This window comes from Xiphophorus hellerii, chromosome 5 (assembly GCF_003331165.1).
Source record: "Xiphophorus hellerii strain 12219 chromosome 5, Xiphophorus_hellerii-4.1, whole genome shotgun sequence".
NCBI lineage: Eukaryota > Metazoa > Chordata > Actinopteri > Cyprinodontiformes > Poeciliidae > Xiphophorus > Xiphophorus hellerii.
The window spans coordinates 29,726,517-29,753,412 of record NC_045676.1 but is presented as its reverse complement, the minus strand read 5'-3'; the positions used below and the strand labels follow the sequence as shown (position 1 = coordinate 29,753,412).

Below are 26,896 nucleotides of genomic sequence, written 5' to 3'. Positions count from 1 at the left end.
TCTTCAAGTGGCCTAACTTTAGCTTCGACTGCTTCAGATTTACTAAATGAATGCTGTTCCATTTAGGCAATAAAACGTTTCGTTTCTTTTTAAAAAAAAAAGATGTTTGTATTTGCATCTTTTTAATGTATTTATAATGTTACATTAAAAAGGTTTAAGGTTAAATTAAAATCTGAATAGGCCTTTTTTTTTATCAAATGATTCGTCTGAATAATTAATAGATTAATCAATAACCAAAATAAACTTTAGTTGCAGCTCAAAACAAAATATAAAACTTTTAAGTCCATATCGCTCTCCTCTACATCAAGCACAGGCATATTTGCGTCTACTTAAATAGTATTTGCTGCAAATTTTTGCTTTTGCCTGCCAACTCTGTCATCAGAAGAAGTACCTGTTTTTATTGATTTATTTTAAAAATATTGCAGCAAGAAGTTGACCGCAACCAGGACCTTTTGGGGCGAATAAAAGTATTAGAGGAGAGAGAGAAAGAAGCACGGAAGAACCTGTCAGAGCAGGTGGAGGCAAACGGTTCTCTTCGTAAGAACCTGGACGGCCTCAACAAGAAGCTGGACGAGCGAGACGCCAAACTGACGACAGCCGACCAGGTTACACACACACACGCACACCCCCACACACAGAGAATACATTTTAGATTTCTGCCCTCTCTTGATCTCCATCTTTGAATTGCTCGCTGTATCCAGACCGTCACGTCTCTGAGAGATGAAATCAGAGACCTTCGGCAGAAGATTCAAACCCAAGATGCAACAATTTCTGCCCAAACTCTGGAGAACCAAGAGCTGCAAGAACAGCTGGACTTACAGCGCAGGTCCAGAGATCCTTCCAGTTTCATCATGGACATCCTGCTCCTCTACACTGAGGAAAATGTTAATCACACACAATTCTTCTTTCCCCCCCCCCCCAGAAAGTATTTAGAAGCTTCTCAGCTTTGCCAAAGCCTCCAAGCAGAACAGTCTTCTTGTTCAGAGCATGTCATCAAAATCAAGGTACATTGCACTGACACACACAGTTTATCCAACTTTTTACTTTTACATTACATGAGTTACAAACATTTCTGCTAAAAAATAAAGAACAAGAAAGTATCTGGCATGATTAATACCCACCAAGTCAATACTTTTTAGAAGCACCTTTGCAGCAAAAACCCAAAACGGAGCAGCTGTATTTATATTGAGATAAATGAGTCACAGACGAACACGATTACATTGATTCATTTACTACTACAGGGAACTTGTCAGACTGGTAATGAGAAATACATAAAAATTTTATTAAATTTAATAGAAAAACCATATATCATTAACCCACAATTTCACAATTAATTTGCTTTTTGTTGGCTTATTTACATAAAATCCCTGTGATATTAAGTGATATTTTCAGATTTTACATGTCCAACGTGTCGAGGTTCAAGTGATGGAAATACTTTTGGAAGTTTTTACACTCATCCTAAAATGAGCATAACACTTTTGTTGGTTAAATTAAGTCAGCAAAATAACCATGATAACGATGACATGGTGATTTTTATATCGCATAAAAGATGTAGACAGCGCGGCTCGTGAGTAGCTGCACACGGACAAGAAGAGAAAAAGAAACCCTAGTTTTAGTTTTTTTCCCCTCAGTTTTCAGACTCGTTAAAATCAGTGTTTGTATTAATGCGCCCATGTTTTCAGTTCAGAATAGTTTAGCTCTGCTTTGACTGATTTTCTGCCTGAATTTTCAGGAGCTGGAGAGACGTATAGCTCTCCAGGAACAAGATGTCGCCATTGTGAAGAGTGTGAAGTCCGAGGTGGCAAGAGTTCCAGATTTGGAAAAAGAGCTGAAGCGTCTCAGGGAAGACAACGCCTTCCTGAGGTCCGTTTGCTTTCTTTTATTTGTGTTTATCCCACTGCTTTATTTGGAAGGAGACCCATACAGTTGAAGTTTCTTGCAGTTTTCTAAACTTTGATTATAGATTATGCTTGGACCCCCACATTCTTCAGACATACAGTGTCAAACCTGAAGTGATAACTCCTTTTATTAATAACATGCATTTGCTGTCATCTACAGTATGTTAGGCGAGAACTTTCTCTATGAACAATAACTGAACACATTTTGAAGGCAGATCAAACATTTCATTCCTTCGATTGATGAGGAGTTTTGGGTTTCTCTTCTGAACAGGGACAGCAGGGAGAACTGCAGCCTGTTGAAGGAGGAGGTGGAGGGCCTGAGGAAGAAACTGGAGAGAATGGAGAAGAAAAAAGAAGAGCTGGTCAATATAGAGCTGGAGAAAGAGGTAAACTGTCTGCTGTCACAGTTACCTACAAAAAACGATGTGGATACTAGATTCAGACTAGCATAACTGAGAATCTAGACCAGGAGTTTCAAACTCCTAGCCACCGCTAAGATATCAAACGTATTTTAAATTTTTTCCAAAATAAAAAAAAATAAATATATACTGCTCATTAGAATGTAAATGATTTGTTTTCTTCTGGTAAATGTATAATTTTAAACAGTTCCCAAACAAAAATCTCTTATGGTAGACTTTTAACATTTTTTGCATACATAATGCACACATAAATGAATATTGTTGCCTTTGCTCTGACAGTAAATGATGTTTGGTCACTTTTAGAGGCTGGCTGAGAAGCTGCAGGCCTGGGAAAACATCGGACAGTCTACAGGACTTAACATAAGGTCAGTATGATTGTGTCAATGAGCGCAAGAGCCCTCTTTAAAAAATATATATTTATCATCAATGTGTTTCTAGTGAAATACAAAAATAAAAAAGACCAGTAGGTGGAGCTTTAGTCTTTCTAAACGACTGCGCCTCAGCTCACTGAAACGCCTGGCCAACTTGTTAGAACAGACGGAGGCTTCCGCGTGAGCAGCGAAGCAGTTCTGACGTGTTGCATGCACTGAAGACCTGCGCGTCGCATGCATGCATGCACATGTTAATGCACATAAACCCATTTACTGTAGAATCATCTCTGGACTAGGTGGAACACATCCACACCACGCAGTTTGATTTACACCGTTTGTCGATGGAGAACCAGGTGCTGCACATTATTTTTGGTCAAAATAATAAAAAGAGAAAAGCTGGAAGGTGCCAGCACATGATGAAGCACAAAACAAAGTGAGCGCTTTCTACCCGGAGCACCGGTCGAATTGGAAACCTGGTGTTTGATTTGCTCTAGCAGAGGGCATCTGCTCTCCCATGTGTTTTCAGCAGCTGGCTTCGCCCCGGCCAGGCCAGCCTCAGCGCTGGGCCTGACATGAGGGAGGTTTGATCTGATGAGACTGCACACCAAGTTGGTCGGCACAATTTGCATTGTCATGTTTAGTCCAGACCCAGGGGTTTCCAAACTTTTCCATATGCGCTGTATATGTAAATAAATTTAAATTTATAGAATATTTTTTGTTCAATATTTAATCATTTTTTGCATTTATTTGAGATAAGTACTGCCTCATAGCGTTGGATTTTATATTGCCACTCCGAGTTTTGTGGTGGAAAATTTTATCATTACCAGATAATAAAATTTTTCATCACAATCCCCTGTTTTGATTATAAATTGTTTAATATATATTTTCTATTGATCACATCATATTTTAATGTATTCCCACAGTTCTTATGGGGTTTTTTTGCAGTAGTGTTCTCCATAGCGACAGTTCCTTTGGTCTTTTTCTTGTTTGAAACTTTTCCATATCGTTCTTGCTAAGCTAGCTTGATGAATTTGACTGGCAGCCAATCAGAAAAGGAGAAATAACACTTAAATCAATTATTTTAACATGTATTAAATAAAATGATTGGAAAACGGAAAACAAAAAATTCAGAAGTTTTCCTGAAAAACTCTGCTCTAGAATGCAACCAGTTTGATAAAGTTTGTAAAGGTACACCCCCGCTAATTGGCCTTGGTGTACATTTGTCTACACCTCTATGCTTCAGTCAGAGGTAAGTAGGCTATGCTAGGCTAGGCTAGTCACATGAACATAGTAGATACAGTAGAGGACAGAAAACAAAGAAAAATTGAGGTCTGAGCTGTCGAAAAAAAATCATTACCAATTCTCTGACATGAAGCCATCAATCTCCCAGGTTATGCGAAACTGTGGCTAAAAAGCGGTTTTAGAATGCGAGCCACATGCGATGGACTCCGAGCCAGAGCCACTGATATTAAAAGGGGGAAGTGTATGGACATGTTGTGATGTAAACAATAACATTTGAGACAGAGACCGACCGTGTCCTTCTGGAATAATTCAAACGCATGTCATGTTTACCCAGTCGGTAACATTTCCCCATGACGTTTTTTTATGTGCCAGTTTGACTCTAAGAAGCTTACCGTAAGTTGTCTGTTCTGTAAAAAAACCGTCTTCCACTGTGAAGAGAGAAGTGCTGAACAAGATGGCTGTTAATGTTAATTTGATATTTGGAAACGTGGCCAACATGGACTGAACGGCTTCGTTCACTTCCTCTGCTGCTGTTGCTAAAACTTCAGGCAGACTACAAATCTAAGACGGTGCAGAAAATCAACATCATCGTTCACAACTTCTCCTTCTCTTCCTGATTGGCCCGGTTAAAATTCATTCTGGTGAAATGTCATTCTTACGTATCACCATATATCACTGAATGACTTTGTTTTCTATAATAATTTGAATTTAACTCGGTTTATTACCGAGCCACCCAGTGGCTAACAGAATGGAGTGACGTCTCTTTGTTTTAACATTCTCTCTGCTCTGGCTCTCATATAGTTTTTTTTTTTCTTTTTCTTTTTTGTGATCTCTCTGCATATGCGTGCGCTCACTACCCAGTGCTTTGTGTGTCTGCAGGAAACCGGAGGATCTGTCCAGGGAGGTGATTCAGATCCAGCACAGAGAAATTGCTCTGAAAGAGCAGAACTACACACTCAGCAGCCGGTAACACACACTGTCTGACTAAACACACAAAATCCTCCACTATCTCTCTTGTTTCAGACTTATTTCTCTCATTCTGTTTGCATTGCATCCCTCTCTCTCTCCTCTTTTCTCTCTTCTCTCTCTCTCTCTATGCATCTATTAAGAGTCTATCTCTGTGAAGTCTTTAATTGTCACAAAGTTAATTAAAGTGGTCCTGACTCTGATAGCACTCTTGACGGCAGGCGTGGGTGTGCATGTCTGTGTGTGTGTGTGTCTGTGTGTGAGGTTATGAGTGTTAACATTCTCTCTGCTCTGAGAAAGGGAATTTACTAATTAAACTCGTCCTGTTTAGACTGAGGTGATGTCTGCAGGGACTGCATGCGTGCTGGCGGTTATTAATGTTGCGCTCGTGTCCAGATTTTGTTGGTTAACAAGCATTTCTCCTGTGCTGAGCGTTTTGGGCTCATTACGACACATTAGACACAGCAAAACCTCAGGATGATGAATGGGCGAGAGTCTGCAAAGGGACTTCTGCAGCATAATTATTAGCTTTCGTTGTAATTATTGTCCTATTGATCAGACTTGACACAAATCTCTGCCTCAAATGATTTCTAGACGCTCATCAGTCAGCCACACAGGCAGACAGGTGGGTAGGTAGGTTGTCTTTGAGGAAATATTATTAGAAATTGGCTTTAAATTGCTCTTCCCAAATTGTCTGAACGTTCAGCCCTAATCAATCTGCTTTCTCCTTTTTCCCTTCCCTCCACTTTTGCACACAAAAATCTTTCCTCCTGCTATTCGTTTGTGTCGGGCCGTCAGAGTCAGGAGCTTGGAGCATTCCCAGTCTGAGGTCGGGGCAAAGCTGACCCAGCAGTGCGGCAGAACCGTGGAAGAGCAGAAGAAGAGAGAGGCTCAGGACGCGCTCATTCGACGACTACAGAAACGACTACTTTTGTTAACCAAGGTACCTGGCAATCAATAAAAAAAAAACAACACACACACACGCACGCCCACACACACACACACACACACACACCCACTCCAAGTATGCATCTATACTAAAATCAGCAAGTTGCTTCAAAAACTGGCCGCAGGAGGGATTTGAATCTCAAGACCTGCACAGAATTCTCCATTCTCCCATCAATCCTTGCTTTTCCAAACTCTCCGCTGGATATCATGCGACTCCTCTGGCTTGTATCCCGTGCTTTTTCCCACTGCAGTATTTGACTAGACCGCCGTGTGATATCGATTTCTCAGCATGCGTTATTCCCCAGGTCATCTACAATCTCTTAGCACACTAATCACACACAGTTGAAAGCAGATATTTACATACGCTGAATAAGATGACACGGACGCATTTTTTTTCTCAGCATCTGAAGTTAAAGGAGACCAAAGTATATTTATGCTATTTAATTAAGTATATTTATGGATCTAAATATACTGAATTTATTTATTTATTTTCAGTGCCTTCAAGAGTTGCTTTCTTTTTTTTTTTTTTTCTATTTAGATTTTTGTTATGCTTTCTTGCACAATGACAATAAAGGAATAAAAAAACTTAAATACAAATTCCAGAAAACTTAACAAGAACATGTTTTTTTGAGATTTTCTTGTAACCTTCCTCAAATTCAAAAGTTTACATACATTTCTGGCATTTGCCAATACCAATGATAACTATCTTTTTAAAAGGTATACTTGGAAACCTTTTGGGTTTCCTTCCACCGTTGTTTAAAACTACATCATGTAATACAGACTGTGATATTACAGAACATGTTTGCAGGGATACTTTAATAAATAGTATCTGTGCTATTATTTACTCCAGGCACCGTGATCATTCACGAAAATGCAGAATAAAACGGGGAGGATCAAGCATAAACTGGATGAGACGATAATGACATCATGACGAGGTTCTAAATATGCTCTTTGTCTAGAAAAGCAAAACTGGCTTCATATTAATTAAGACAACACATTTTAAAGGGGCAGAATTATGTGTTTTTCAGCTACATATTGGCATTTTACAGCAGAATCAAGTAATTATTTTAACTTGTTGTTGTAAAAGTGTTATATACATCAAATATGACTTAAAATAAATCTGACTTTGTAATTTAAACACCTTGAAATTGGGCCTCTGTCTCTTTAAAAGCTCCTACGCTTTCTGAAACTCCCCCTTCAGCAAGTTATCACGGCATCTCTCCTCTAAAAACCCAGTGGCTCACTGAGCAGTAGTTTCTATAATGAGCTCAGCAGGTATATAGTTCCACCAGGTGTTTGCTAATTGCCGATGACTAGTCTGAAGGAGCTGACTATGGGGAATTGTGCGTGAGGACCTCTAAGAAGAAGCTGCACCCTGAAGGCGGAGCTAGGTCCAACCATGTGCTTTGCACAGCTGATTGGTTGCCATGGAGTTTAAAGCATTTCTCAAACATTCATGAAAGAATCACGGCAACAATAAACTATGTTTTTGGAGAGGAAATAACATTATTACATTATGGAAGGCTCAAGATTGTTTATTTTACTTAACGCTGTCCCTTTAATTACAGGAAATGTGTTGATCTTTATGATGGAACGTGGCAACATGAACGTAATCGTCCGTCTGTTTTCTGGAAGGTTCATCGCTCGTCCTCTGTGTCACGCGCATAAAGCTTTTTAATAGTTTGCCCACTAGTCCAGCATTTCTTTTCAGTTTCAAATAACTGATTTTTATCTTTATTTTTTTTTAATCTTTGCCTTAAGGCTTCACCCACTAAATACCTGCACTTACCATCACCTTCGGTATGTAACTGTGGGACGACTGACTGACCTATTAGGGGTACAGAAATCTTTAGCCACCAGATGAGGTTGACAGAAAAGCAATTTGGCAACAATAGATGGTGAAAACAGCAATAGGTTTTATCACTCTGTTCTCCTTCGCCATGTTCGTTTTTAAATTAAATTTTTCATTTTATCACAGAAAAGTGATAAATTGTATTTTCCTGCAGGTTAATAGACAAACAGCTGGAAGCCCTCCTGGTTGGTATGTGGAGCAAACGCTGACCTCCAAACGTATTTGTTCTGTCTGGTTTTCACTTGTGTTCCTAGTGATGTTTAGTTTTCTATTCCCTCTTGCACATTACCTTGAGCGTCTGCATTGTGCAAGCGCGTTTCAAATGCATAACATTCATTTACATTGTTTAGCAATCTGTGGGGGATTTGTCTGTTTACTAGAGATCTAAAATAACATTTTTCAGTAGGTTTTTGTGCTGTATTTAATTGGAGTTTGTCTGCTGCTATCGTGCGACGTTTGCATCCAGAAAGTAAAAAAATAAAAATTTGCTTGTAACCTTTTTGCAAACTACATGAAAATCAGGGTTTGAATTTCAGAGCAGAGCGACTGAAGATGTCATTGTGGCCCCACTTAAGTTTCTGTCTTTTAAAGTGGCAGTATTATGTATATTACAAGGCACATAGTCCCATTTTAAAGCACAATGTAGTCACTTTTACCTTCACTTGTAATGAAAATGCTGTGAATATCAAAAACAACTTCAAAGAACTTGACATCGCAGCTGTATCTGACACCATGACATTAACTCCTGTCTCTTTAAGAACCTGCTACCCTTTCCGACAATCCCAATTCAGCACTTCATCACAACATTGCTCCTCCATGATGCCATTTACAAGCCTTCTTAGGAGCTTTGGACTGAGAAGTAGTTTGTGTGAAAAGGTCAGCAGTTGCATATTTCCACCAGTTGTTTGCTAATGGCTGCTGCCGCTAGTCGCATTGCATGCGCTCTCCTTAAAGACGATCTCACTCAGAGAGCGATGACTCTTCCTGGCTTCTCTCTTCATCCTCAAAGCTCTCTCATCTCCTCTGTCCCGTCCATAAACTCTCGTGTTACGTAGTGCTCACGGCTGCACTTCGCCGCTGCCCGTGTCTGTGCGTTACAGAGATAACTCAGCTGGAAGTCCTCTGTCTGTTCAGCGTCTCTCACATTGGTTGTGTGAGACTATTTCACATTCTCATATATCCGCTGGTCGGGATCCTCCAGGGGAGTCTCAGAGCTCACTCCACCACAGGGATTTTACCCTCTATGGCTCTGCATAGAGGAATGGCTGTGGAGGACATTTGCGCGGCAGCTGCTCCTGGTCATCTCCGTGCTCATCTATATGTTTTTCCCTGCATTTCCACTTTGTCCATGACGTCTGACAGAAGGATTAATAAATAATATTGGCTACTTTCAGCATTCAGACATATTATGCTGGGAAAAAACTTGTTTTTCGCTGTCATTCGATGCTCTTCATGTGTCGAGATGCGCTGCTGTGAACTCGCTTACCCTCAATGCGAGAGATGCTTTCAGGTCAAGATAGATAGATTCATTAATCTACATTATGTAATATTAATGTGTTAAAGTTTTATCGTTTGCGTTAACTTGTTAACGTTGAAGTCTTTTCAGCAGAATAATTAGTCCCACATTGAAGCAAGCCAGTCATCGTGTTAGACAAATTTTTCAAAGTTGAGAACTAAACCAACTGCAGTTGCTCTGCTAGGCGTCAGTGTCGAGTAAGTAAGAACAGCAAAAGAAGAATTTACAGAAAGCACGTTCATCAAACACAGACAATCCTGACATAGTTAAAGCGTGTTTTTGTACTTCCATTTGGGTCTCTCCTGCTTGTAGAAGCAGTCAAAGTGTTAAAAAAACAAAACACCATCCAGCCATTTTCTGGCAATAAGGTAATGATAATTATTTTGGTGTCTGTAAAACCTCCCGGTTGTAACCTCAGAATCGGCGAGCGCTGCCCCTCACCTAGCAATCCAGTGGGAACTGGTCAGTTGGTTGTACGTGTTGTAGAGTGGCTGCTGGAAGAGACAGGTGTTTGGTGTTTATAGGGTTTCCCTGAGAAAATTTGCTAAGCTTAATGGAGGGGACCCTAGAGCAGCCATTCAGCAATCCACCATGTTTTCTGAGTTAAAGAATTTTTTTTAAGTTGAAAGAAAATTTGAAAATGTGACTTGGTAATTGTGTGTAATTGGAAGACACTTTAACAACATTTAAACACCAACTATAAAGTCTTAAAAATTCACTGAAGTTGTTAGCATGTAGACCGGTAAAGACAGGAAGTGGTTACTGAGCTCCAGTAAATAAAGAAAGAGACTTGACCTCAGTGTCCGATTCTGACCACACGTTGCCATGGTGCTTTTAACCGTTTCACCAAAGAAACTCTTTAGCCTGCCTTTGCTATTACTGTCACTGGTGTGTAAGAAACCCCTTTAATAAATAATGTTTAGCCTGGTGGGGGCACAAGTAAAGCCTGGTGGCCCGCCAGGCTTATCGTACACCGAGGGAATTCTCTGTCTTTAAACTTGCTGCTGCATGACTGCTTGAATGTTTGTGTTCCAGGAACGTGATGGCATGCGTGCTATACTGGAGTCTTACGACGGTGAGCTGGCGTCAAACGAGTATTCTCCTCAACTCAGTAAACGAGTCAAAGAGGCAGAAGACGTTCTGCAGAAGACACAAAACCACAATGCAGAGATGGAGGTGTGTGACGACTGTCTTTAACTTATTTATTCTTCTTTTCTCTTTGCATATTTCTTATGCTTGATATTCTTTGACAGCTTTAAGATTTTAAGGTTTGCGTTGAGTGACCCAGGCAAGCACTCAGGCTTTTATTTTTGGTGTCTACATTGGTGCAGTATTCGCCTTCACAGAGAGATCATATAAATGCCGATACAGGCTTCCGAAAAGCCATTTTTAGTGGCTTTTCAAAACCGCGTTATAATAATTTATGATGGCTTGCCAGGCGCAGGCTTCACATCCAGTTCAATAAGTCATCTATAAATCTGTCTTTGCTAAACTGTTAAGGGTTAAATGACCTATTTAAAGTAAATAAATGATGCCTAGACTGGCATTGGGTAAATGGAGTGCTAATAATACCCCGAGGGAAACCTTGCGTTAAAATAGGTAAATTTTCACTTTTTTGTTAGAAACACTTGCTTCTCTTTTTTCCAATTCAGGCCCAGCTCAGTAAGGCACAAGAGGAGACAGGGACGCTCAAACTGCAGCTGCAAAAGGTAAGTATGCACTAGACTTCACAGTTTACCCGATAGCCCTTTTACATGCCTACCCAGCTGCTCTGCCATGGTAGAACAATTCTGTTAACAAAATGAAATCTGGAGATGTAGGTATTCTTAATTTAATTATTGGTTTTTGTGGTTGCGCGGCCCAAACAAATCAAACTCTAAATCACTCCTATTCTTCATTTTTCTTGCTCTCTGTGTATGCTATGCTATGCACAGGTTTGTTGCCATGGCAATTGACTGACAACAGCTCCACCAGTGTATCAAGATAAAACACCAAAAAACATACAAATATTTCTTGCAAAGAACAGAACATTCAGTCTGTTAAAGAATCATGTTTCTTTATGTTTATTTTGCGAGTATTATTAAGTAATTGTCCGAACACAGCGGTGGTTGATTAGCTAATCTAAACTCCCGTTGTACTGATGATCTGTCAGAGTCGGTGTTTGTGGGTCATATTTTTCTTTTTTTTAACTGAACCGAAACACACCGAATTCCGCAGCACATCTCCATCTAATATTGTCAAAGTCAAGCTAGCATAAATGACATACTTCCCTGACCCTTTTATTTTCTTGTAAATAAAACTTTTCTTGACCTGTGAAATGTGACACCTTTGTACCTTATCTAGTTGTATGTTCACAATTAATAGCAAAGCATCTCGTCCCTTTTTCTTTTATTTATCAGCCGTGCATTTAAGATTTAGCGCATTATGTTGATAATTATTTCACAGCTAAAACCAATGATAGTCGTCGTCTGAGAGCAGCTTTGTTGCCCCCAGCTCTGGGAGGTCACGCTCATGACGTCACTTTGTCTGCAGGCTGAAGGTTTCTGCCGGGCGTACGGCCCATTGGTGTAATGTTGGTGCACTAAGATCATTTTATTTTTTCTCTTGTCTGTTCTAGCTGGAGCTTGAGTTGGAGATTGCAAAGACGCAAGTGGCTTCTTCAGCTGACTGCAGCTCTTCACTGAACAAAGAAGAGGTCAACATACTAAGGTATTAAATTTATACGACTAGTTGTAATTGTTCAGGATCTCTGCAGGATTTCAAAAAGGGTGTTCACTTTAATTATCTAAGTTTTAGACCTGGCTTAATCAACTTGATAAAACACATTGAGCCAACACCACGGTTATCCTTGTTTTGCACCATTTTTCAGAACACATTTTTCATTCCAATCAACTTTCCGTTAACATTCTTGGCTATAGCTGTCTAAATAGCCACCTTCTTCAGCAATAAGCTATGATTTATTTCTGAGTTTTGAGTTGCTATAAGGAGTAATCATAACATTAACATTAAACATTCTGTCTCCAGAAACTTCAGGTATGTTTTTGATGAGGGAATAAAATAAGATGGTGTAAAGCACGAAGATTTAGATTTTTACATAATACTTCACCTTTTAAATATATATTGTTTCTTTTTTAAATTTTTACTGAAATCTTCAGAAATCCCGATTAATATAAAATCTGACATTCTAAGTCATATAAAAACCATGGTTGCTCTGGTGATGGTTTATTAACAGACCCTGTCCTCACACACATTTTCTGTAATGGTACCTATTTTGGTTGTAATTGCAATTTTCAGGCAAAAAATTGAAGAGTTAGAGAAGGATCGACAGCGTTTGGAAGAGCAGAATAACATTCTGGAGATGAGACTGGAGAGACACAACCTGCAGGTAGGCAGCAAACGTCCCTCCAACTGGCTTTTGTAATGGATTTAGTCGTCTGGCACAAAGGAACAAATTTAATAACCCCAGGGGTAGCGGCCTGTCCGGTAAGCCGCTGTGGATTGATGCACGAAAATATATTTCATATCTGACAGTTTTTCCAAGCACAATTGGACCCAGGTGTCATTCCAACAGCGTCCAGTTAAGTAGCTGCAGAGCCGAAGGTGGATTAAAACCCATTCTTTTATTGGATGAAAGGATTACAGTGAACACAGATTTGGACAGGGGTGAATACATTTAGCTGTTTAGTTATGAAAGGGGGAGTATTATGTGTCTTCCAGGCTCATAGTGCCAATTTATAGCACAATCAAGCAACTATGTTAGCTTCAGTTAAAAATACTATATATATAGCAGAAAAATGCTATATATCAAATATTACCTATAAGGTTTCCCCCAAAAACTTGTTAATCCCGGTTGTTGGGTGCTTGGGCAGACATTCATCCAGCGGCCCGTCGTGTTTTTTTTAAAAAATGTTTAAAGTTGACAGAAAATTTAAAAATATCACTTGATAATTATGTGTTATTGGAAAATTGACAGCTGAACACCAACAATAAAGGCTTAAAAAATGCAACCATTTTAAAAATGCTTGCCAAGCTTATAAAACACTGGGGGAAACCCTGGCTTAAAATTAATTTTACTTCCTACTTTAACGCCTTGAAATATAGCCTCTGTCTCTTTAAAAGCTCCTCCTTCTTCTGTGACTTCGTCTTCAGAAAGTCATCACAACAGTGATCCTCTACTAACCCTTTAGCAAAGGTTTTACCAGCGTTGCACTGAGAAGTAGCTCCTATAATGAACTCAGTGGATCTGCAGTTCCACCAGGTGTTTGCTAATTGCTGCTGGCTAGTCTGAAGGAGCTGAGTGGGGAAGTTGCGGGGTGTGGGTGTTCAATGAAGCGGAAACTTTGCAGCTGCAGCTGTGAGGAAGAGCTGCGTCTTGAAGACGGAAGTAGGTCCATCTAGGTGTTTTGATGAGAATGGTTGCCAGAGGAGATTGAAGGATTTCTCAAAATTACGTGAAAGAATCAAGGCAACACATGTATGTTTTTGATGAGAGAATAACTTTAGAATATGAGGTACGAGTCGATTTTACATAATACTGCCCTAAAATGTGATAAAATTATACTATTGCTGACGGGTAGTGGGATCAACACTGCTGACACAAATGCACACATTTAATTGAACTATTTTAATCTAACAAAATTATTTAATAACCTTTTGTCTTTGCCTGTGGCTGTTTTTATTTTGGGGATCCTTCCCTCGCCTCCCTGCCTCCACATATTGCTTATGTATGAGAGTTCATGTTTTATCTCAGGTTCTGTAACTCCCTCTGACTTAAACTGCACCAAACTAAGCCTGCCAAGGCACTTTAATGAAATCTGTGTGGCCGAGCGTTTTAGCTCCATTTAGCCTTGGAATAAATTAAATCCACATCTCTCCAAGCATGACCGCTACCTTTAAGGCAGCGGCCGACTGACCGAAGGGGTGAATTTCTGCATGTTTCGAGGTTACTCAGTCAATGCATTGGGTCAATTCATAGGAATTAATTTTTTTGACTCCCCCAGTGAGAGAGAACTGCTCATCAGTCTGCGTGGAGAGATGACTGACTGGCTGGTGAGGCGTTGGAGGGTGGAAATCAATGACTGAATGGGCATGACTGAGTGGCATTCAGAAGTGAATGCCTCAAAAACCTCACAATGAGAACTTTCGTTACACCGACTGTCACAGATTGCTCTAGTCTAACCCTAAATTGACTCATTATCAATCTCTCCATCTCTCTTTGTCATGAAATATGTTATACAATTGCTTTTATTCATTAAAATTGCTCAGGGAGTTTAGTAATTTGTCAAGGTTCAAAGGCATGAAACATTTCAGCATTAGCAAAAACCCACTTAAGCCATTAAATGTTCAGCAAAGAATGAATATTTAAGGCAGCACAATGCCTAGTAAATACCTTGGTATTGTAATTGCCAAGCACTCTAGCTGAGAGGTTTTGTATTATTGATCATAAAAGGATACCTGATGGCAATTGGAACCAAATTTAGTCATATTTTATCTTAGCAAACTTAAAATCTATCTCAACATGACCATAAAACAAGACAGGGGACTCTCTTCCCAGATGCACCTTGATGGACTCTAAACAACACACAATGCAGACATTAAACCAAGACTTGTCAAGAGATTCAAACTGTAATTCTATTTGAAATATACATAAACAGGCATTAAACTGGTTGCATCCATGTGCAAATTCTGAAACTGTTGTTTAGTTAAACATTCTTGTGATTCCGTACCAGAATTTATTGTTAAGCAGGATTTCCCCCAGAAAATCTGCTAATCCTGGTGGTAGGAGCGCAGGGGAAGTGAATTTTTTTTTTTTTTATCGCAAAAAGTGTGTTTTTGTTTTTTAAAAAGTGCTAAATGTTGCAAAAATTCAGAGGTGCACGAACGGCTCAGTGCAGCTCTTTGGACGGCATGGACACGTCTTGTTTCGTGGACAGACAGGTTGGGCTTGCTCACTTTGGATGGACAGGTTTGTGGTAATCGTGGAGCTGGATTTGAAGGAGCTGAGCTCCCCCACTCAGCTCCTTCAGACTAGCCAGCATCAATTAGCAAACACCTGGTGAAACTGAGCATCTTCTGAGCTCATTATAGGAGCTACTTCTGAGTGAAACGCTGGTAAACACTTTGTTAAAGGGTTAATAGAGGAGCCATGTTATAATGGCTTCCTGGAGGCAGAGTTTCAGAAAAAGGAGGAGTTTCTTAAAGAGACAGAGGCCGTATTTCAAGGCATTAAATGACAAAGTCAAATTTTTTAAAGTCAAATTTGAATATGTAGCATTTTTTAACAACTGAAGTTAACATAGTTACTTGACTATGTAACTATGTTAACTATATATGTATATAGCATAATAGTGACTGTGCTATAAAATGCCCCTATAAAATCATCATATAATGAGGCACAAACATAAGTACAGTGAACCCTAGTTTTTCGCGGGGGTTACGTTCCAAAAAGAACCCGCGATAGGCGAAATCCGCGAAGTAGGAACCTTTATTTTTTTTTACAATTATTATACAATGAAATACTCCATAATACATTGAAACCAAAGAACAAAACCTTTTTACAGGCCCAAACATTTGTTTAACAAATAAAAAGTACTGTATAAACATTATTATTATTATTATTTTTTTTACAAATAACTACTGTACTGTAAAATAATAATTTTAATACAAACTGAAGGCGGATTCCCTTGCCCGAATTGCGGAGATCAGCGCCGCCCCACCGCGACCTGAGTCATTGGATTAGAACGGGAGAAAATAAAAAATGATTATGAAAAAAAATACAAAGTACAGTAGGACAAATAGTGACACACGTATATTTCACTGCTCTTCTGACTGAGCCGCTGCATCCTGACTCCACTCTGTAGCGGGTTTTTATTTCTTCTAAAGGTGCAGGTGTGTTTTTTCGAGAGAAGAACATAGTTATCAGTAGTTCTTGCCGCTCTTTTTTCTTTTGGGCAAAAATATTCTTATAAACCGACAAGCCACCATCGATTATGTTAAATATGGCAAGCTGTTTTACGTACGTGTACATATTAATCCGCAACGTTGTTGACACACAGGTAGAGAAGAAGCGGAGAGATAGTTTAGCCAATCAGAATGCAGAACACAATGCACGATGCAAATCCGTGAAGCAGCGAGACCGTGAAAGGGGAATCGTGATATAGCGAGGGTTCACTGTACTGGAACTATTTGAAGAGGCTTAAGTTAGATTGTGGTGATTTTTTTTTTGTTAAGTTTCTACATTTGCCTCTGCTGTGGATGCGGTTCTCAGAGCTGCATGACATTACTTTTATAACGTCTTAATAACACCATCAAACGTTTGAGTCTACTTTTACAAATACAAAAAGAGAATGAGTCAGTGGAAAGCTGCTTGCTATTGCTTTTTAAATAAATTAAAAAAGACTTTGCTGGAGCCTCGCTTGCCACTCTGAATGTAATATGATCTGCCACTTTTCCATGCGTGGCCTCTGGGGGAACCCTTAAATGGATTATTGGAGGTGATAACTGTGGCTTGGAAATGACAAATACCAATCACGGTCAAAGTTCTTAAGTAGCCACCTGCAAACTCTGCCAAAAGATTGCACAGCTTTTTCACTGTGGGAGATTTTGAGCTTTCATGCCACATAAAAGATAAGGCAGTGCAGGAAATCTTTGATTAGGATTAGTTTTTGTCGACTGGCCAGCATATTCTCCGATAAAACTTCTAGGTGGTAGGAGGAAGCCACCAAGCCCTGCGCTCTCTCATTGACAAACATTCTGAAGATGTCTGAAAAGCTTCTTTTTCGAACATTGATTGTCGTAGATGTTTGTGTGAAACACACAAAAAGAGTTTTCTTTCCTTAAGAATATGTGGAGAGAAAATTAGTCTAAGTCAGCTCAGCAGACTAATCAGAAAATGTTTTTGTGCTAGTTTTGTGTTATGGTACTTGAACATGACAGAAGCCCATGTTTCTCCATTTAAATGCATCCTGACACATTTTGTACTGGCTATTTAGGAAATCAGGTGACCCAGTTAATAAAAGCAGACTGATTAAAAAAAAAGGAGCAAGAAAGAGAGAAAAAAAAAAAGAAAAGATCAAGTAGTAGTAGATTGCCTTTCCATTCTACTTTGTCCATTCTCCCCAGGGTTCTTAAAACAAGCTCTGTAAAGTTGGTCACATTTAGAGCCAGCCCAAGGCAAAAGCAAACTAAGCAGCTGCTTAGTTTGCTAAGATCTTCGGTGCTTAAATGCTTAAATTTTAGCCACCCAGTGGTCATATTTAGAAAATTGTCCACTACTTATTTATGATGTGTGATTTTTCCTCACTCAACTTTGAGATTTGATCAAATGTGAGGCAACATACAACACACTTCATAATCATATTCAGGCTGTGGCCTGAGGGTGTTGTCTGGAACATCTGTACCAAGTTTGGTGTAATTTAATCCAATGATTGTGCAGAGATAAACTTTTTAACCCCACAGCGTCCCCATCACCAAAATGTCCACAAAAAAAAAAATCATTACGCGAGTATGTCTTAATTTCTTGTGTAATCATAAAATGTGATGAAGATGTAAACAATATATTTGATGTGTATTAATGATTCTGAAAAAGGCTCTGACTCAAAATGTAATGTTTGTTACTAGCTTTTCAAATGGTGACTGTATGTTGTTTTTATGACTTTTTATTTTTGTGTTTTTATCATGTACAACACTTTGAATTGCCTTGTTGATGAAATTTACAATACCAGTAGACTTGATTGATTGCCAATTAACTTTTGTGTTAGTGATGCACAAAAGCAAAGTGATGCAGAATCATCCAAGGATTCACACAATTCAAGGTTTTTGATTGTAGGATTTATAGTTCAAAGGTTATTAGCTAAAACGCATCGACTTCTGCTAGTCCTCTGTCTGAGTAGTGGTTAGCTTTCTCTACCAGATTACCATATTAGATGTTTTCCATCATTTTCTGGTTCTTCAGCCCAATGTGTTTTAGCAGAAAGTAATAATACCAATAAGGAAAAACCTGTACAATTACAAAGGGTTCCATGCTCCAATGGAGCAGTCAATTTGACTGGATTGCATTCAGTCGTTAAAGGCGACAAACATCCGTCTTCCACCACTTGGTGTTGCCATTACAATTTAACCTAAGTCCAGGCTCTGCCCGTCCCCAAACCTCTACGTAATTTGACCAAGATTTGTAAATTTCAGTCCTTACTACTTCAAGATCAAGCAGTTTCCTGGAGTAGGCAAACAGGCTTGCTTTCCATCCCCTGTTCTGCCCCCTCTGTAGGCTTGGAACCCTTATAAAGTAGTAGGCAGGGTGCTTGAGGGGTGAGTTGGCTCTGCCACACTTTGAAAACCCCTGCTGTATATTATTTTTAAAAATACCCTGCGAGAACCTTTTTGAGTTAGTCTGACTTTTTGAGCACAGAAAGTTTCAGCAGTAAATGACAAAAAACCATTAGTCTTGTTGACGTGGTAAATGCTCTCCTAATTACTTGTCACAAGATACAAAGGTCACCCCAACATTCGGTTTTTATTAATTACAGCCCATTCTGACTAAAAATATCTTGCAATGCACATTTCAGTTATTCCCCTGTGATGTTTTTTGTCTTGCATGTAGCTTTTGACACTGCAACACAGAAATGGAGACCTTAAAGCTGAGCCATCCATGCAAGTTGCTGCTAGGGAGAGAGCTCTTCCTTTAAGCTTTTCAGACACAACCTCAGTCTTCTCTTGCTTATCCATTAACTCCCCTAAAGCTCAAGTCTCCATGGCACATCCTGGCGGAGATTCTAATGAATCCACTTGGTCAAAATAGGTCTGTCGCAACAAATAAATGATGAATTAAAATGAGGTTGATAATTGCCTGTTTTCGTCGTGTGCGTTTTCTTTCTACCAAGAAAACTGGGTGACAAAAGTTTCACTCTGACTCCTCCTCTTCTCGCATTCTTAGAGTAATTAGCTCGACATACGGGTAGCGACAAATGACAGCTACAAGCGGCAGCAATCCGCCCAACTCAGGGGATGCGATAGCAACAGCAGCGACAAAAGTTTGACATTTTTCAACTTGCTTGTATTGTGTTGCTAGCTTGTCTGCATGTTTGAGCACAATCCACAATCACAGAGGTGTTTAATCAACAAACAAAATACATAAAGGCCAGCTCAAAAGATGATTTTCCTAATTGCTAGAGATGTCCTTTAGTCTCATTAAAAAACAAACATTCCTAAAAATGCTGCAAACGTTTGACACCCAGTAGTCTGTTTGCATCTTTTCACAAAAATTCTAACCGCTAGTTTTATCTGTTTCCCTTGTCTGATTAATATGTTTATTTACAGAGACTTCGTAATCAATTTTATATGTGTTTTGTTGGTTTATACATTCTGAATATTTAAAATGTCTTCCAGTTCCAGTGTAAATTTTCTTTTAAATTAGCTTAATCTTTGAGATTGTGTACTTGCATTATTATTCAATTTTTATGCTAATAAGTCAAATTTGTTAAAGTGACAGGCTTATGTGAGGATATTTTTTTATTTTTTATTCTTTTGTTTTGGATCACAAAACCTCTGAACCTTTGAGACTTTGGTACTGAGTGGGATTCAACGCTCATTTGTTGAAATGCTAATTTTTATGTAAGACTAGCATAAATCCTATGCAGGAAGTTTTCACATAGTGATATTTTTCATTTGTTTATTTTTGTTAATTTGGACAGTTGCTGCTCATAGCTAATGGAAACATCTAATTACATTTATTTTAATAAAAAATATTTAAGGAAACAAGCGACGCGCTGCCGAGTCGAGGGGGAAAGTAATTATGTTAAAAATAAAAACCAGTAAAAGTTCTGAAACTCACTGCATGTGGAACTGAAAAGTGTTCCTGCAAACTGTAATGCCTCCCATTATACAATATAAGGGATTATGACATCTTTTCTTTTCTCTGGTATATTTATGACCGAAGTCAGGACTGTAGACCTTTGAGCTTCAAGATGTCTAATTATTCTCATGTCCTGCTGCTGCCAAAGAATCTGTCCGTGTGTTGTATATGAAATGACATTGTAACAAGTGTAGAATTTTCTATTCTTGTCTTGTAGCTTCAAATGTTGTGGTGGCTATTTTAATTGGCCATGTGTTCCTTCCTTTAGACATGCAACTTATTGGCTGGCTATACACATTATTTTTGTTATCGATTTCAAACACAGATGGTATGTTAACCAGCTCTGGATTTCCTCTGAGACTCAAATGCCTGCCGGTTTAGATGAGATAGATTATATTGATAGATTAATAGATCGATTGATCTCTCCCTCCTTCTGGGATTTTCCTTCAGGGAAATTGTCTTTTCCACTTATCTATTATTATTTAATCAAGATGAATTCAAACACGAACGATACCATTTTAAAACCTATGAAGCTGCTATTTAAAGCGTTTTGTGGTTTCTCTATAACTTCATCTTGTATATTATGCAAAACAAAAAAAGAAAATTACTATTTTATCAGAAACTGATGTTTCGTGATTTAAGTTTGTAAAAATCATCTGCAAGCTTTTATTCAAATGTCGTTAAGCTTCTTCACTCTAATCAGGACGAGTGATTATTGAAGGACTAAGATATTACCTGTTCTTCTGCTTGGTTCAGGGAGACTACGATCCCGTCAAAACCCGCGTCATCCACCTGAAGCTGAACCCAACCGCCGAGGCCAAGCAGCAGCTTCGGCAGGAAGCGGGGGCGGTCCAAGAGGAACTGACTCGTCTGAGGGAACTCGTACGTTCCTACCAGGAAGGAGGCGTGGCCTCACAGGACGACTCCAGCATTCATACTCCTGGCTTTAGCATCACCTTACCCCCATCCAAAGAAGTGCTGGGTAAGATCCCCAATATGGAAACGCGTCATTGATTAGTACTGAATTGGCTCTTGATGAAAGCATGGCAAAAATAATTGTTTGTAGAACTCCAAACAGTTTTAGTTTTTGCTAGTTTAATACATATTTATAAATAAGATTGAAGTTAATAAAAAAGAATAAATGTTGAGCCTCGCAGCTGCCTTTCTGGGCTAACAGTGGAGAAAACTGTTTATCTGATTTTAGCCATGCTAACTAGCCTTAGCATTCGTGGTAGGAGGAGCTGTGTCGGAGCAGAGAGCAAGAGGGAGGGTGTGAGTGGTACATACAAGAGCTTGATTAGCAGCACCGAGACACTCCTCCTGGCTCTGATTGGTTGTTTCTGACCAGCAGTGGTACATTTGTGCAGATGGCAGTAGAACCACTGTGAGGAGGCAGAGGAGCTTGATTTCTTCACATGTTGTCTGTCTGCCTCAATTTAACAAATATGTAAAAAACATGTTTTTATAAGATGTTATAATAAGCAAGAAATGAATTAATCCCACAGTAAATTAAAATGAACTCAATGATTTGCATTCTGATGATTCATATTTTTTGAAAGGCAATTTTGTTGACAGATACTTAATCAGTTGTGTCTGCCGTGTGTGTGTTTGTTTGTGTGTAGTTATTTTTCCATTTGATTGTTTTTGATTTGTTTTATTTCAGACACTTAATATATCTTCCAGTTCCAGTGTCAAGTATTTTATTAACAAAATTAAAGTTTATGGATCTTTGAGATGGCAAACTTGCTTTGTTATGCAATTTATCATATGTGCTTGAAAATGGTCTCAAAACAACAATAGTGTCGTTTATCACAATAACTACTGGCACAATTTATTGTCCAACTAAATTTGCTATGGTGACAAGCCTGGTTACAACTAGTTTACTGTCATAACCAGACTATAAACTAGCAGAATTTACTCAGCCTACAGCAGCATAGCTATTTACTATAGAAACAAACTGAATTTATTTGAATTTTTGCTGGACAAGTTCAAGTGATACCTGGTCCTGTTTCTGCTGTGATGAGCATCCAGCTGTGATTTTACTTTATATTGTAGACATTGCATTTGTTTTGTTTTGGATCTGCCCGTCAGTGCTGCGTCAGTGTAGTGAGAATAGGTGGAGAATGCTAAATTCTTACAAAGATGATGTCTTTCACAGACGGCTGAAATTCATACGTAAAACTTATTCAGTGCAGGCGTATAGTAATTATTATATTTTGCTCTAGATTTACGTAAGCAGATGGAGAGCTCCGAGCTGAGGAACCAGAGGCTGAAGGAGGTGTTTCAAAAGAAGATTCAGGAGTTCCGCACCGTCTGCTACGTCCTGACTGGTTACCAGATCGACATAACCACTGAGAACCAGTACAGGCTCACCTCCGTCTACGCAGAGCACATGCAGGACTCTCTACTCTTCAAAAAGGTATGCAAAATTACAGTGAGGACTCAATCCATACCGGAGGGAACACTTGTAATGTCGACTACCATCAACGTTATTAGACCAAAAGTATAATTGAAAAGGATTTCACTGGTGCAACATTCATAGACTACTATATTTCAAGATTCACGTACTCATCATCTGCATGCTCACTTTATTTAGCTAAACTTTTCTCAGCCTTGATTCATAAGTAACCAAAGTGACCAAAGTTCTAACTCGTGATCAATATCAATAGCTAATACAACCGCTGGTACTCACTATGTAGATCCGGAAGCGCACAGCATTCTGGGAGTTGTAGTCAGAGGAAAGGCTTTAGCCTCTCCAGCTCTCACAGTGAGCTAAGCAAGGTTGGTGGCATCATCTAACTCACACACTCTTTGGTTACTTAGCAACAGCAAAGTTGTGGAGTGAAAACTGGATAAATAAGGAAAGGTAAATCCAAAAGCTTGGAAGTACTCAAGTAGATTTAATCGTGGATGCTTTTGACTTTAACTCTACTACATTTAGACATTAAGTTGTGCTTTTTACAATGTCTTGTGTTACTTATTACATTTCTTTTTCTTAGATCTTTTTTAACAGGCTTATTAGTTTTAAAGTAACCAGTGACTTAAACGACTTAAACTTTGGGTAATAAGATAACCCAGAGTTCTCTTCCGGTTATCTCGTAAAGTTCTAATTTAAGCTCTAAATGTAGAGTTCAATACTGATTGACCTCTACATTTTATAAATATACAGTTGATACTTGTCTCATTGAGATGAGAACATAAGTGGAAGAATTATGTGTGAGTGACACAGAGGCTGGCAGAGTGTTAGGTCAGGAACACGGGGCTTTAATCTCTCTCTTGCTCCCTGTAGGCTTGAGTAGGTTCATTTCTAACTGTATGTGATCGTCGCTTATCTGTTGAGCAGATCCTTTACTTAAGCACCTCTAGTGAGAGGGAAAAATGTTGACCTTCCTCCACTCATGCATCTTTTCCTCTTTTCTTCTTTTCATCTGTCCATTCAGTGCCGGGCACATTTATCCCATTTATCTCTCTGTTTTTGTTCATCTCCCTCTTTCTCTGCTGCTCTGCTCTGATGTGAGCTTGTAGCAGTGGGTAATCACTGTGTTGTTGCTTGCTGGTGTGATGATGGGTGTCCTGCAGCTAAAATAAATCCAAACTGTGGGGAAATCATTTCCGGCAAGTTAGGGAGCAGGTTTAATATCTTTGTAGCCAATTAATGCCTTGCTCAAGGACAAATTTGAGTTCCGACAGGGTAAAATGTGACATAAAATTATAAATGGGGGGGGAATGAGAATGTGTGAGAATAGGTGTGTTATTACAGCTGCTGGTGTGCCCAGCTCGCCCACCTGAGACCCTGCAGGAGGAGACAATTTGCTGCCAATATTTGTTGACCTCATATATTCATCTAAAAACTAAAAACACACACTCACATTGTATACACCCTCTTGGTGTACATTTTCATGCTAAAGTGATCACATGATACCTCAGTCTCAATCTTTTTGATACCAACCTCATTGCATCTCACTGTTCATCCATTCACATGCAAAGAGAAGGATGTTCACAGGGTTGTAAAAAGGTATTAATAGGTGATAGATGAAATGAGCAAAAATTAAGACCAAGGTTATTGTAGCTGACTAAAACTAAGGAAATAACAAAAGCTGAAATAAATAAAAATGGTAATTAATGGGTGAGAAACTACCAACAACTGGACTATATTGTGCACTTATAAAATTAACTAAAACATACTGAAATTATAGATATAATATCCTTAAGCTTTTCTGTTTACGGATCTATTTATTAGCTTTTTGAACTGATCTAAAATTGATTACACAAGCAGTTTATGTCAGCTGTCAGCAATTTACCGTACTCCATACTCCTCATAACGCTACCAAGTCCGCAATACACCTCTTGACTCTTTTTAAAATTCTGCACCAAAAATTAACAAAAATACGAAAAATCCAAACCTACTACCATAACTACTAAAAAGTAAACTCAAACTAAACAATATTTAACTAAAAACTAACTGAATTAGACAAAAAGTCACAACGAAGTAAAACTAAACTATAATGAAAAACCCCACACTATCCTCATTAAGACTTAAAGCATTAAAGGTCATCTGACGAGGTATTCATTTTTGGAACAACTACTTAACTATATGTTATTTTTCATTTGTATTAGGTACAGGTCTATCTTCTAAAAAAACATCCAGTGTTTGAACATAAAATATATCGGAATTTTATATGCAAGTCAAACCCGAGTCGTACTCTTACTGCTTTAAGTGGGTCGCTATGCACCGGCGCGCAGTAACAGAACTTCAAAATTTTATCCCTCTGTGTACTGGAACAATTTTCCTTCACTCTGTTGGAAAATAACTTTTCCAGTATTGTAATAAATGTTAGATCAGTCTGTGTTTCCCCTTCAGCATGTAGCTACTACTTCTCCTGCGTCGTCATTCTATGATCTACCGACCACCTGGTTGCAATCCAGCAGCGTTAAAAGCAAACAAAATGGCATTTTAAACAGGAAGCATAGAAGCCCTTACAAATGGGATTCTAACGTTAAGCACCACACCAACAGGGTTGCCAGGTAATCCTGCTAATATTCCCCTTTCAGCAGAGGCAACCAAATCTCCCTTCTATGATATCTAAGCTGTTTAACTGGCCACAGTCGCGCTCCTCTACTCATCGTCTGTTAATGAATTCATCGCTGTGCGACACGTTGATTGACATGTTTCACCAACCTTCAGTCAAATTATTTGTCAGCCCTCAAAACATTGCTATGGTTTGGGAATAACTGAAATTGTTGGAGAAGATTCTTGTCTGGTCATGCCCTGTCTTCTCTCAGCATGACTGAGGTCTGCCTCATTACGCAATGGCTAGAAGAATTTCTGTTTCAGTCTTTGTCATGGCTTTAGGTGTTGTTGCAACATTTTCCTGCTTTTCATCATTAAAATTCTACAACTCCAGCAGCTGACGCTGTATGAAAGTTTGAAGAAATAATGTGATTATAACTTCTGCAACTTAAATAACAAAGCATAATTTTGTATAGACTTACTGCTAGTAAAAGTGATCATGAACTATAGGCTTGCAACCGCCTGACCAGGTGGTACACATTTACCAGACAACTAGATCTTAGCTGTAATGTCAGCAGTGCTCTCTTCACAGCTGACCAAAAAATGGAACGTGGAGTGTATGGGAGTTTGTGGGTTTCATACTTGTTATAAAACTCGTTATATACTCGTTATATACTTGTATATATACTTGTTATATAAACTAAGATACGGTTAGCGCTGCTCTAACACTGATTGGCTACGCACAGTGGAAGGTCCTTGAGAGCATTTTGATTAACATTACATCATGAATTATATGGACACTGCTGTGCTATAAGACATCCTTTTTGCCATCCCCGGGGAGAAACCTTCATGGTTTGTACTCTCAATCAGCTGTCAATCAGCCCAACACTCAGGAGCCAAAAACATAAAATGCCTTGAAATTTGACTGACAGTTGTGGTCCTCAGAGACTGAATGCTAAATACTCAACAACACAAGTCAACTTCAACATTAGATGAAATGAAGCACTGGCATCAGAAGACGGAAAAAAGAAAATGGATGAATAAATGAGGTTTTACAAATCTCAGACTCTGACTTCATTTGAGCAAGCGGCAAGGACATAGTGGCAAGAACATTTTCGTGTACTTTAGATATTTCAGATATTTAGACTTATTTCAACTCTATACTTTGTACTCACAAAGAATCAGATCATGTTGGCACCAGAGTGCTCTTTCTTTTGATCAATTTTACAAACATAGTGTGAAGGCTGACTGTGATTCTTTGAACAGCTAATCTTTGTAGGGTTCTGAAAGATGAAATGTTATGAGTGTCAGAGTTGACTGTCTTTGCAGTATTGGTATAAATTTGAATCGGTTTGATTCAAAAGCTGGGTAGCTGCACATAGTTTATCAAAAGCTCTGCTTGTTAATGACAGATTGGTGTTACATTAAGCAGAATGTAATATCCCACTTTTAAAGAAAGTGGAAGATGATCTTGCTATATGGAAATACCCATATGACCCATGGCAAGGGTTGCTTCAATAAAAGGCTGTGTTTCCATGACAAATGTGTGTAAAGTTTTCCACTAAAGTAAATAAAAACAAAACAAAACACAATTTCGCAGGTGCTGTGTTTTTGTTGAACAAAAACATGCAATTAAAATCACACATGAATAAGCTTGTTCATGTGATACTTTATTAACAACATGCCGCGCCATCGTCCTCATGCCACTTCCTATCGTCTTCGTCTTTTCTGCCAGTGGTTGTTGATCAAGTGACTCTTGATGCGAAAGAAGGGTTTTCATTGCAGTTTTGCGAAATGCACTAATTTTGATGCCTCCAAAAAAAG

General features: G+C 38.8%; 1 protein-coding gene across 1 annotated transcript in view; it reads left to right on the top strand.

Moving 5' to 3' along the window:
- Positions 1-26,896, top strand: part of mad1l1 (mitotic arrest deficient 1 like 1) — a 54,213-nt gene that overhangs the window by 2,649 nt on the left and 24,668 nt on the right. Inside the window, exons 4-17 of the mRNA XM_032563642.1 lie at positions 426-605; positions 702-826; positions 923-1,004; positions 1,733-1,863; positions 2,170-2,284; positions 2,621-2,682; positions 4,810-4,896; positions 5,695-5,839; positions 10,248-10,388; positions 10,865-10,921; positions 11,830-11,921; positions 12,507-12,597; positions 20,818-21,043; positions 22,287-22,480. Of these exons, the coding sequence (XP_032419533.1) occupies positions 426-605; positions 702-826; positions 923-1,004; positions 1,733-1,863; positions 2,170-2,284; positions 2,621-2,682; positions 4,810-4,896; positions 5,695-5,839; positions 10,248-10,388; positions 10,865-10,921; positions 11,830-11,921; positions 12,507-12,597; positions 20,818-21,043; positions 22,287-22,480 (1,728 nt within the window). The remainder of the gene's footprint in view (positions 1-425; positions 606-701; positions 827-922; positions 1,005-1,732; positions 1,864-2,169; positions 2,285-2,620; positions 2,683-4,809; positions 4,897-5,694; positions 5,840-10,247; positions 10,389-10,864; positions 10,922-11,829; positions 11,922-12,506; positions 12,598-20,817; positions 21,044-22,286; positions 22,481-26,896) is intronic.